The 11,873-nt window shown below is 56.0% G+C and overlaps 1 protein-coding gene across 2 annotated transcripts in view; it reads right to left on the bottom strand.

The window, feature by feature from the left end:
* Positions 1 to 815: 815 nt before the first annotated feature.
* The window catches only part of KIRREL1 (kirre like nephrin family adhesion molecule 1), a 98,041-nt gene continuing 86,983 nt past the window's right edge, over positions 816 to 11,873 (bottom strand). Inside the window, exons 8-15 of one of the 2 annotated variants that reach the window (XM_031436012.2) lie at positions 11,637 to 11,764; positions 10,782 to 10,956; positions 10,589 to 10,689; positions 8,875 to 9,073; positions 7,565 to 7,672; positions 7,258 to 7,397; positions 6,622 to 6,699; positions 816 to 6,362 (exon numbers count right to left, since the gene is read on the bottom strand). In XM_031436012.2, coding sequence (XP_031291872.2) covers positions 5,886 to 6,362; positions 6,622 to 6,699; positions 7,258 to 7,397; positions 7,565 to 7,672; positions 8,875 to 9,073; positions 10,589 to 10,689; positions 10,782 to 10,956; positions 11,637 to 11,764 — 1,406 coding nt within the window. In that variant the 3' untranslated portion in view covers positions 816 to 5,885. The remainder of the gene's footprint in view (positions 6,363 to 6,621; positions 6,700 to 7,257; positions 7,398 to 7,564; positions 7,673 to 8,874; positions 9,074 to 10,588; positions 10,690 to 10,781; positions 10,957 to 11,636; positions 11,765 to 11,873) is intronic. The other variant, XM_031436013.2, reaches the window with a different exon arrangement.

The raw sequence follows: 11,873 nt of genomic DNA, 5'->3' as shown, positions 1-11,873 counted from the left end.
CTCTGGGCTGGGACCTCCGACCTTCTTGGAAATGGGTTGCATTTTCTCTTAAGTACTTTTTCAGCTTTTACATCCCTATCTTTGACTGTGTCCTGTGACCCTTGTGTACAAAAAGGCTAGTGTGGCCCATCTTCAGTTTGCCTGGCTGTTAACTGGACAAGGGAAACGATAAACCCTTGTATTCTCTAGTGATTTATAGCTTTCAAAAACATTATCTGAAAACACTTTTTTTTTTTTTCAGTGACCCTCAGACACTCCTGTGAAAAGAGCAAAGTAAAATCCTTGCAAATTCTACTAAACTTGGAGAACTTAGAATTTCTCGCCAGGATGGCCTCTGTGTGGGGGTACTGCTGCTCTGTCTGCTGTCTTAGTCTGTCTCAGTCCAAGTTCAAAAGGTGGGCAACCTGGTAACTTTGCTTTTTACCCAAACCACTGCATTTCAAATAAACTAAACCAGTCCGAACAGGTCCCTCACATTCCCAAATCCTTTGGGATTTGGATCCCCTGTCCAGTCTCCCCCTTTCCTATCCCCACAGTCAGATTCGGCACAGAATGTCCGGATGCTGTGTTTCAAAAACATGGACTTCCAGCCGTCTGTCCCTGGACTGGCATACCTGGCCTCAGGCTTCTGCGACCGTCACAAACTGGTGAACGAAATGCGTTTGCCCCGTGGCCTGGAGGTGACACAAAAACATAGCCTCTGCAGCCTTGACCCAAAAATCCACCTTTTCCTCCCATTTAGGTCATTTCACCCCAAATCTGGCAAGCTTCTGAGTGATGAGCACTGCTTGTGCATTAAACAACACAAACCACGGTACTTTTTAAAACATTTATATTTATATATATAAAAAAATTAAATATATATAATATATAGTGTGTTTGAGACTAAAAATATAGTACATAATATTTAAAAAAAAGGAAAATGAAAAAAGGCAGAATAGGAAAAGGTGTGAGGGACACACAGATACACATTGCTAAAAATCTACGATGGTCTGTCCTAACAAAAATAATATTTTTTTTTCCTCTTCTCTTAATGATCATCATGGATCCATTTGTTATCGGGGTTTGGGTGGAGAAAATTCAACTGGAGTCAGAAGTGGAGGCTGTAATTCCAAGAACGGTTGGGGTAGAAAACATGACCACAGGGCCCTGGGCCTCTTTCTGGTGTAACTGGAGGTCACTCAGCCTCTGGGTCACTATTGCTGACAAGATTGTGTCGCGAGTTTGATTGTGTTGGCAACCTGACTGCTGTCTCCCCAGAGTCAGGGGAGCAGCACCTGCAGACCCCCACAAGTGAACAGAAGAACCCACGGCCCACCAACACTTGCAAAGGCCAGTGGTGGGGCCAGCAAAAAGCCGGGACTGGGGGACAGGAGGCTGGTAGGAATGAGTGACAGCGCTATGCAAATGGAGTTATTATTATTATTACTGTTATCATTTCTGAGGGCGAGCTTGTACCCGGACCGCCCAGTATGGCCTGTGACTTCTGCGCAGCAATTATGTCTCCAGGGACAGGGCCTGGAGCTCCCTCACAGTGATGCAGGAAAGTGGGATTCTGCCCTCTCCATGTCCCCTATCTCCCAAATTCTGAGATCTGTCCCGAGCCACACACATCTTCCCAGCCCCTCCACCAGCCCAGAGTTGTGATGTCAGGACCAAGCTGAGAAAAGTGAGGCCAATGCCTTTCAGGAGGCTGGCCTCCAGGAAAGGAGACAGACTGTCGGGGGAGGGTAAAGGGGGAGGCAAGGAGAAGGGATATTTCTGTGTTAAGTTGATCACCTCTTCACAAAAATAAATGCCTTTCCAATTACATCCCTCGGTCTGTGCACATCAGTGTTCTAGTATCACCTCCTCACTGGTCCCACCAGGGTCGGAAATTTCATTAATGCCTTTCAGGTGAGTCCCTCCACATGCAGAAGGGCCTTCAGGGGCACAGAGCGGTGACCTGGCTCAGGACACACACTAAACCGGCAGAGAAGCCAGGGTCCCCGAGGCCGGGCTTGCCTTGGGCGTGCAGCAGTGGGCACTGAACCGCCTTCCCAGCAGAGGGAGGCCAAGAATGAGCCAGTTAAATCCAACTGGGGTCTTGGTTTTAACGGGGTTTTCTCCAAACCCAAGTGGCCCAACATTGCCAGGGACATGGCTCAAGTACTCTGAGTGACCATCTGATCCCACTGGAAGGAGCCCAGGACGTGGGGCTCCTAATAGAGTGCTGCTCAGTTAATGAGGGAATGAGGGCAAAACAGACCCCAGGGCAGAAGAGGCCACCCTCAACATGATGAGGAAAGTGGCACCTACTGTGACAAGGAGAGGGCACAGTGCCTGGACCAGGGGGGATCAGACTAACCTCTTTCATCCCGAGTGGGACATTGGCGAGTGCACAGCCCTGCTCCCACCCTGGCCGCTTTCCTTTCTTACTGTTTTCCTTTTTCTTTCACGTAAACTTTGTACCTAGACTTGGGGGGATCTGGGATTTAGGAGGTAGATTGGGCCCTGCACAAGGAGACTGTGGGTCACCTAGGATCACAAGAAGCTCTTCAAGATCCAGAACTTGTGTCAAAAACTGCGGCACCCCCTCTCGCTCTACCAGCTGCCCTTTGACTTGCTCCCGCACACAGGGGTCAGTTGCACTCACGCCTCACCCTCTGGTTTGATACCTCAGTCTGCAGGCTCCGCCTTGCTCAGGATAAGTGGGGCTGGCTGTCCTTGGGCCATGGGAATGCACCTCTTCCCAGAGAAGGTTGCCTGAAACCTGGGTGCACAGTGGAGGGGACTCCCTAAGTCCTGCCCTGGCCAGACATGCCTCTGCGACACTGCCGGTATTCAGCGTGGGGAGCAGCACAGTGGCCAAAGGGTCACCTCACATCAATTTCACTGAAGTGTAGGATGTGCTTTTAGATGCTGTTTGGGAGCAAGGGGTTCCCGGTGCAAATTCATTCACAACCCTTCTGAACAGGAGGATGAAGCCCATGGTGACAGCTTCTTTCAAGAGAGGAGGACCTTTCAACTCCCCAATCCCTCCACCTGCCCAGTCACTGTTTCCAAATCCTTGCCAGGGATGGGAGGCCCCTCCACCTCACAAAGAGCACAGCAAGAGAAGAATGACTAGGTCTGTGCGACCTTAAAGACCAGAACACGAGCCGCAGTGAATGTAAGAAGCTAGGCCAAGGTCCCTCAGTAAACAGCAGCCTCAGGACCGCGTCCCACGTCTCCTGAACCCTGGCCCCTCCCACAGAACCCCGAATGTCAAAGGTAGTCAGGATCACCAAAGTGACCACAAGTACTGAGACACCATCTTGGAGGACTCCAGCCTTAGACAACAAAGCTCAAAGCTCAAGGGCATCTTCTACTCCCCAGGAAAGCAATTCCATTGGCCTCTGGTCGGTCCCAATTCAGTCTGATCGGACCACAGTGCAAGTTGCAGAGGGCAGAGACAGCCTTGATTGCCTTGCACGGTGCTAGCTCGATACCCAGGAGGCCCCAGGTCATGTGCTAAGGAACAGAGAACAGGGAAGTAGCTCTGTGTCAGGCTTCTGAACTCAAAGGTCCCTGCAGGGTCAGCCGAGTTACCTAGTGACTTCAGGGCTTCCTCCTCTCCATCAATTCAACAGAACGGACCAAGAACTAAAACTAAAGGAGGAAAAAAGAGAATGTGGCCAAACCCCGTACAGAAATGTCTTTTTTGGGGGTTTACTCCCGTTTTAAAAAGCCACCATCTTTAGACTCTAACCGTTTATATTACCCATGTCTTCTGTGAAAATCATCAAAATACGCATGAATTTGCACAGGAACCTGCATCCTTAACAGAGCTTGTTACTGAGTTCACATAAAAAGACTCCACAGGGAGGAGTCAGCTTCCAGGGGAAGGGGTGGAATAAAACCAGGAGCCTCTACCGTGCTTCTGGCCGGGCAGGTCCACAGGACTTACCCCGCTGAAATGGAAGAGGGTGCAGTGGCAGCCCGAGAGGCTCCAAGCCGAGTAACTGCCTTCCTGTGCTGGCGGGTCCTTACCAGTAAGGGGATGGCGAGGAATGTCACCCCACAGACCCATCCGCGAAGGTGGTGATGGCCCGTGGCTGATGAGCGCGTAACGCATTAAAGTGAACATGCTAATGAACGGTGACCACGAGAAAGGGCAAAGCGCACTCTGGGAACTGCAACGGAGGACTGGTCCCGTTAGAACCCAGCGAGGGGAACAGCAGACTCCAGACCCTGCTTCTTGGGAAGGGGAGGCTGGGGCAGGGCGACAAGTTCTCTTTGGAGCGCCGGTTCTCTTTGGTCAGAAGGTGGCGGCTGGGAATGCGGAATGCGCGTGCGGGTATGCGTGCACGGTGTGTACGGGGGTGGGGGGCATGGGGGCAGCATGTGGGCGGCTGCCTGCAGTGCCCTTCCGAGTGACCCTACCTGGCCAGCCCTTCCTCTCACCAGACCCCCTTCCTCTCCAAGCCCCCTCACCCATGTCCCCTAAATTCTGCAACACTTGACACTGACTTTGGGCTCATAATACCAGCCCCCCACATAGCCACCCAAACAGGGCCGGTCCACCAACGCTGGACACTGAAGGCACTGAAAGTGGAAGAAGGAATCTGAATGGTTCAAGACAAAAAAACAAAAAACAACAACAAAAAAAACACTTAACAAACCCAAACCTGTCCAAAGAGAACATCTCCCATGCCCCCTGGAAGGTGGCCTCTCTAACCAGCTGGTTCCCCCTAGGGTAGGTCAGCAGAGCCTGACAGCCAGGTCCCCTCCTTGTCCTAGCAGAACCTACTGGGTGACAGGTCTCACCACCTGAATGTTTAAAAATGGATTCAAAGTGCTTCGAAATTGAAAGAGTAATGGAAGGTGCCTGGTGGAGACAGACACCCCTTTCCTTTCCACTGGGACTTGTATTTGGGTGGGGGGACTCCCTACAGCTTCTTTTTTCCAAATGAGGTTTTCATTGTGTTTTTTTTTTTTTCTTTTTTTTTTTTGTCTTTGAAAAATAGCCTATAGTACCCCCACCCTCACCCTACCACTCCCCTAGGCAGGCTCAAGAGTTAAAGCCAGGAGGTGGGGCAGAATGGGGAGAGCAGGGGGCTTGGATGGGCTCCTTCTAGCATGTGTTCTGCAAACTTCTATGTAGCACACAGCTGTCTTGCTGGGGAATCAGGACATGGTTCCTGATCTTTCTTTCTCCACCACAACCCCTGGTTTCTCTGGCTGGCCCAGCACGGAAGAGAAGGAAAGAGGGCAGCGCTACGGGAGATACCTGGAACCCCTCGGCAGGCGGACAGACAGGTGTCCGCAGTGGGCAGCCAGGATGATTGGCATCTGAATGAGGGCTGGATCTGAACTCGGTGCCAGGGCTAAAATAAATCCAAGGTCCTTCTGCAACCCGAGGAGGGAGAGATGCACCGAAGGTATGAGTGCAGATGACAGAGGGACCGGCCAGTCTATCCCAATTCCATCTACCTGTGCCAGAGCCACTCACCCCCCACACTTCATGTCTCCTGGGTCAAAGCCTGCTCATCCCCACAGGATCCCCGTCCACTTACGGGAGACTAGAGGGGTGAGATAGAAAGGGAATGCTAAAAAGTGCCCCCTCTGCTCTCCGCAACCTTCACTTTCCCCGTGCCCAGGCTGGGGCCAGGCAAGAGTGCAGGTCAGAAGAGACACATCCTCCCGAAGAAGAGGGAAAGGCAGGCCCAGGAGGCTGGGGCATGCACAGAGCACCATCCTCGGGACGGGGTGTTTCCGGGAGACCTGCTCCCCGCCTGCCACGGTGGGAGGAGGAAGGCTGGTCCAGGACGGGAGCAACAACGAGCAACGCCCCTGAATATCAGGGAACAGCTGTGAGAGCCTTCTCCTCTGCCCCGCAGAGATGCCCCGGCCAGGCTCGGGCCCTACACGTGAGTCTGCATGCGCTGCTGGAACCTCTGGCCGTAGTCCGAGTGCTGGGAGGTGTAGGAGAACCGCGTGGCTGTGGCGTACTTGCCAATGGGGTCATACGCCTCGTACGGGGTCCGCTCCAGGCCGGAGGGCGGGGCCTGGGGGTAGCCCAGCCGGTAGGTGGGGTACCCTGCTGCCCCGGAGAAGGGATGGGAATTGAACTTCTCATAGTTTTCGTAGGACAGCTGGCTAGTCGTGTCGGTGCCAGCGGGGGCAGCGGGCCCAGGGGCTGTGGGCTCAGGGCCGTAGTCGGAGGCCGGCGCCCGGCTGTAGGTGTTGAGCTGGGCGTAGCCGCTGGAGTGGGAGAGGCGGGAAGACGGGCGGCCGTCGAAGCGCGCGGGGCCCGGGGCCCGGTAGTCCGCATAGAGCACTGCCCTGGAAGACGGGCGGTCCTCGTGGGCACGCACGTTGTAGTAGCCATTGGTGGGGTCCTGGGGGACAACGAGAGAAGAGCATGGAGGAGGGAGGTCCCTCTTGGGGGAGGGGTGTCAGGTCTGGTCACGGCGCTCTGGGCCTCGTTCTCTGGCTCTGCCCTGCGTTCTCAGCCAATAGCTCTCCAGCTCTCTTCCCTCAGTAAGCCTCCTGACCGCTCCTCCCCAAACCCGCCCTCATCCCACCCCCTGCGCAGGCCCACAGAGTCCCCCCACCCCACCCCCGGCCCTCGTGCGCCGGCCCCTCCCCCTTTCCCACCTTCATCTCATACTCCTCCCGGGTGTCGATGGTGTCACAGCGCAGGTCCTGCTTCAGGTCCACATCATCCTTGAAGGACTGCAGAGCAGCAGGAGTTGGGCGTCAGGAGATGGACGCCCTGTTCTTGTCCCCTGCTGCCCACCCCATCCCCACGCCCACAGGCCACCTGCTAAGGGGAAGGATCTGGGGTCACAGGCAGACTTGAATTCTGTGTCCTGTCCCAGCAGCGCAGAGGCTCTGGGATGTGGCAGGAAGAGGCCAGAGTCCTGGGTTCTAGCACTGATTTTGTCCCTAACATGCAATGCTTGGGTATGTCACTGCTCCTCTATGAGGCTGTTTCCTCATCCAAGGAGTGAAGCAATTGAGCCAGAAAACTTATAGGGGTTTCCAACTCTGACACTCTATGGTGGGAGGATGGGGCCCCGGAAGCCCGTGGAGGCCCCACCTGCCTGTCCTCTGCTGAAGGGAAATTAGCCTGGGGAGCGTGTGCACGTGTATGTGTTTGTGTGCGCATGCGGGCGCCAGCGTGTAGTGTGTGTGCACGTGTACGTGTGTGTGGCAGGACCAAGGTATGCCAGGTGGGGCTGGTCCCAAGAGTGTGAAGAAGGGTGTGGGCCAAGGAGAAGAGGGCCTCACCGAGTAGATGGCTTTCATGACGCGGGTCGCTGTGGAAACACTGGCAGTGTCGTCCTCCCGGTCGGAGTGCATGGTGAGAGGCTCACGGTTCACTGTTTCCACCTTGATGTCCAGCTTCCTCAGGGTCACGTCTTTGCGACCTGGGACAAGGAGGAGCAGCCTGGACGCTTTCTCCCAGCCTTTGCAGCGGCTGCTCCCGGACCCACCTGGGCTGGGGAGTGCGGCAGCCAACCCCTCTCGGCCCTCCCAGGCACTGCTGGTTGGGGACCCCCGGGAGAGCTGCAGCTCGCATAGGGCCCACACTCACTGCCTTTGCGGCGCCGGTAGAGGAAGAACACCAAAGCGATGAAGAAGAAGATGAGCAGGATGCCTGCGCCAATGGTGGCCCCGGCGATGATGCCCACGGGTAACACTTCTGCAGATGAGGGAAGGAAAGGGGCAGGGCTAAGGATGGAGTCACACCGGGGATCTGAGCTCAGTGTCAAGCCCCACGCACCGCTGGATTGTGCACAGGGTAGGGTGGGTTTCTGCTGAGTTGTGTTCAGTTTAAGTAGAGGGGGTATTTGAGAGGAAATCTGCATTGTGTTTGGGTTTAGACCTGAGCTTCAGCTTGATCACAGTTGGGATCAGCTTGACCCTGGCCTCGGTGGTCCGTCTGTCCCTTGCAGCCCACCTGCCTGTGAAGCTCGTCTCTCCTTCCTGGCTGGGCTCCTCAGAGGTCAACTGTCTCCGAATTCTCCCACCTGCCACCTGTGTTCCGACCTCTTTCGCCACCTTCCCCACCTGCACGTTGTGACCACTGTAGCTGCACCTACCCTCCCAGGGCTCAGTTGGTTCCCCCTGCTCCCCAGGAATCCTGCCGCCAGCTCTCTCTCCCTTCCTGGCTGTCCTGGACGGATCAGATCTGTGTCAGGCTCTTCCCCTCCAGAAAGCCTTCCCTGCAAAATCCCGCCTTACTCCATCTGCTCTTCCCTGCCACCTCCTTGTTCTCACTGGTGCCCTCAGCTAAGACAGAACTGACGGGGTCCCCAGTTATTTTCCTCCTTCTCCCATGTCAAACGGCTAGTTCTTTTTTTTTTTTAAAGGCTCTTTCTTGGGAGCTTCCAGAAAAAGTCAAAGGCACGCCTCTTTCTTCAGGCTAGAAGGGCCTTAAGCAAGGGAATATGTCTCTTATCAGATTAAGGATTAGTGAAGAGGCTGGGGAAGCAAAACTTACTGGGCGCCTATTATATGCCAGATACTCTAAGGATATTCTCTCATTTAATCCTCACACGAATCCAGTGAGGTAGGCAGAGTTGCTGTTTCACAGATCATTTGGTTTTTCTCCATCTGAAGTCATTTGCTACTACTCTGTAAGTCCTTCACTAAACTGAAAGTTCCTGGAGGGCGGGGACATTCACATCTGCTCCAGCAGCCCCCAGCGCAGGGCCTGGCACATAGCAGATTCTCCACAAATGTTTAAAAAAGCAAGTGGGTTTCCCCAGCTGAGCACCAAAGCTAGGCCCTGGAGGGCAGGATCAAGAGAGTGTTGTCTCTGAGCTGTGCTCCCGGAGAGAAGAGGGAGCGGGGTGCCCAGCCTGCCCCACGCCCTGGCTGCACAGCCAGCGCTGCCGTCACCTCGCTCTTCCAGCTGAATGATGGCCGTGCCCGGCCCGAAGCTGTTCCAGGCAGTGCAGTTGTAGTGGGTCTGGAAGTCGGCCTCCATGACGTTGTTGATGGTGAGCGTGGACAGGACCCCGCTGCCCGAGTTGGTCCTCTCCACCGTGTAGCGTTCCAGGGTCCCCACCTCCAGGAAGTTCTCCTTCCATGCCCATGCCTGGGGTGGGTGGGGAGGGCGGGACAGGGTGAGGAAAGGCAGGTGGAGGAAACTCCTGGCCCACCCTCGGGGCATCCTCGCACCCTCACCCGTGTGCCCTGACGCCCAGCCCCATGCTCGCCCTGCAGCAGGCCCCTGTCACAGCTGCTGCCCCAGTCCTGGCACCGAGCCTCCAGTCTAGAAACAGAGGCTCCCAAACATGCCTGAGACGTGTGCCAGATACACCCAGGGACACTTAAACATGCAGATTCTGGCGGGGGGGGGGGGGGCGGCTTATCTCCTAAATATGACCCTCCAGGAGGCTGGCCCAGGAATCTCTTTTCCTGTCACAATGCCAGCTGATCCAAGGAACCAACATGTGGGAACCCCTAATGTGGCAAAACAGGTCCTGGATGGAGAGCCAGGATCTAAGCCTGGTTCTCCCCCTGAGCCGTACGGCCTCCCCTCCCCTCCCTGGGCCCCAGCTTCCTCATCTGTGGAAGGAGAGGACGAGGCTGGAGGCAGACGGCTTCCCTCCAGCGCCGACAGTCTGAGAGTCTAACCAAACATAACTCAACTGTTTCACCTTACTTTGAACCACCCCGCAGCCGGCCCTGCCAGAACACGCCCGCTAGCTCTGGCCACCCACCCACAGACCCTGATAAGGAGTGGGAGTTATCACAGGAGAGGGGTCTCTCCCAGGCTCCTCCATCCTCTACCCCCACGCTGGGGCATCGCCCCCTTGGTGTCCCCTCCCTCAGAGTGGAGACTGAGGGAGGGGGAGTCGCTGAGAACTGGCTCCTTTCCAGGGATCAGGCCTCCCAGCTCTGCAAGGAGAGCCCCCGGGGAGCCAAGCCGCCTGCTGCCCAGGCGGCCGTGGTAATGAAGTGTCCCTGGGCAGCCCTGGAGTTAGCCAAATGGTCATTAAATGTGATGAGGGGTTTGCCGGTTAATGGTCACGGAAGGAATTAATGGCTCATGGTGTGGGGGACGGGGGAGGGGGGAGTGGTGCAGGAGCTGGTGGGAGGAGGAAGGCAGAAGGGAGAGAGTGGACGACGGGTGGGACAGATCTGAGGCACCAGGGTGGAGGGGCAGAGGGCAGCGGGCAGAAGAGGGGGCAAGGAAGAGACGGGGAAGCTGAGGAAAGGGGAGGAGACGAGCGAGAAGAAAGAGTAAGCGTGAAGGCCCAGGGGAACCACCAACGCACCCAGCCAGGGCTCCGCCAGACCTTTCACACCTGTGGTCACTATCACTTCTCACAGTGGCCCTGTTCCACAGGGATCACTGCCCCCATTCTGTGGATGAGGAAACTGAGGTTCCAAACACTGCGTACTTGGCTCAAGTTCATGCAAGTAAGAGAGGAGGTAGCATTTGAGCAGGGAGAGGGCCAGAGGGACAGCAAGTCAGCAGATGAGAAGCACAGGAAAGGCCAGGGGAAACGGGAGGAGCAAAGGCAGAGAAAGTGGGGAATGGGGGGGAGAGGCTGAGCTGAGCAGAGAAGCAGGCTGCTGGCCCCCGGCCAGTCCCCGGACTCACAATGCGGTCTGGGGGGGGCGTGCTCCCGATGAAACACTCCACTTTGCCGCCGTCACCCCTGACGGCGTACTGCACGGCCTCGCTGGAGATAATGGGGGGCCCTGCAAGCAAGGGGATGTGGTCAGGGCCAGCTGGAACCTGCAGCGCCTACCCCACCCCACCCCCAGACCCCTGCCCCCCTCGGGCCACTCACCGTTCACATAAAGTGGCACCTCCCGCTCAGCCACTCCGATCCGAGGCACGATGGCCCGGCAGGTGTAGGTGCCGGCATCTGCCTGGGTCACCGACTTCAGCAGCAGCTGGTTGCTGTTACTCAGGACCTGGGCAGAGAGAGCAGCCTCGGGTGGGGAGCCAGGAGGCCTGGGCCCCTAGGTCCGGGTGGGCCCCCGCATTGGAGGCATTGGAAAGAAAGCAGGAAGGGCCACAAGTGAATGCCCAGAAGGGAAATGGGGTCCCGAGTCTATCTGGTCCGTCCCCTGACTGAACTGCTTCGCATTCAAACACATCATCTCTGTACGAGTGGGCAGAGATAGGGGAGGCTCAAGAGGGCAGGTGAGGCTGTGATCGTTGCACAGAGGATGCAGCCTTTTCTGGTGATCTGTTCAAGTGCTTTTCTGGCCAAATGAGGTAGGAAGTTTGGCTCGGAAATCCCTCTTTCTGCAATTTTTAGCCCAAACTGTCCAATGTAGGTCACTATAGAGCTGCAGAATTCAGCCTTCTCCTCTCTACTGAATCATCCCAGCTTCCCCAGCCTTGTGTGCAACATTCATTTACCAGATCTCTTGCTACTGCCGCAGCTCCACTCAGGCCCCCTCTCGTCCTCCCACCCACAGGTCACCGTGTCCCTCCCACTGCCACTGAACTGGCCAGCTGTCTGCGAGGAGGGTGGGGCTGACTGCAAGCACTGTCCTCCTCCAAACCCCAAGATCCTGGAAATGTCCCAGGTTGAACTTGCACAATAATGCTGCTCGCCTTTGCCCCCTCCCCACCCCCGCCTGAGGCTGGGCTCCCTCCTCCCAGCGATCAGGAGAGGCAGCAAGCATCTTACCATGTTTGAGTCCTTTTTCGTCCAGGTGAGGGTGAGGGGGGGATTCCCAACCCAGACACAGGTGAGGGTCACATCAGAGCCAATGTCTGTGGTTGTGGGTTTGGGGTCAACCACAATCCGGGGGGCAACTGAGGTAGAATGAAACAGCTCTTTAGGGCCTCAGTCTCATTGGGCCTCAATGCCAATCTTTCTCCTCCTCCTTCTCTGGCCTGTCACCTCCCCACATCCACTCCCCCG

Source organism: Camelus dromedarius, chromosome 23, assembly GCF_036321535.1.
Source record: "Camelus dromedarius isolate mCamDro1 chromosome 23, mCamDro1.pat, whole genome shotgun sequence".
Taxonomy (NCBI): Eukaryota; Metazoa; Chordata; class Mammalia; order Artiodactyla; family Camelidae; genus Camelus; species Camelus dromedarius.
This window is presented reverse-complemented; position numbering and strand designations above follow the sequence as displayed.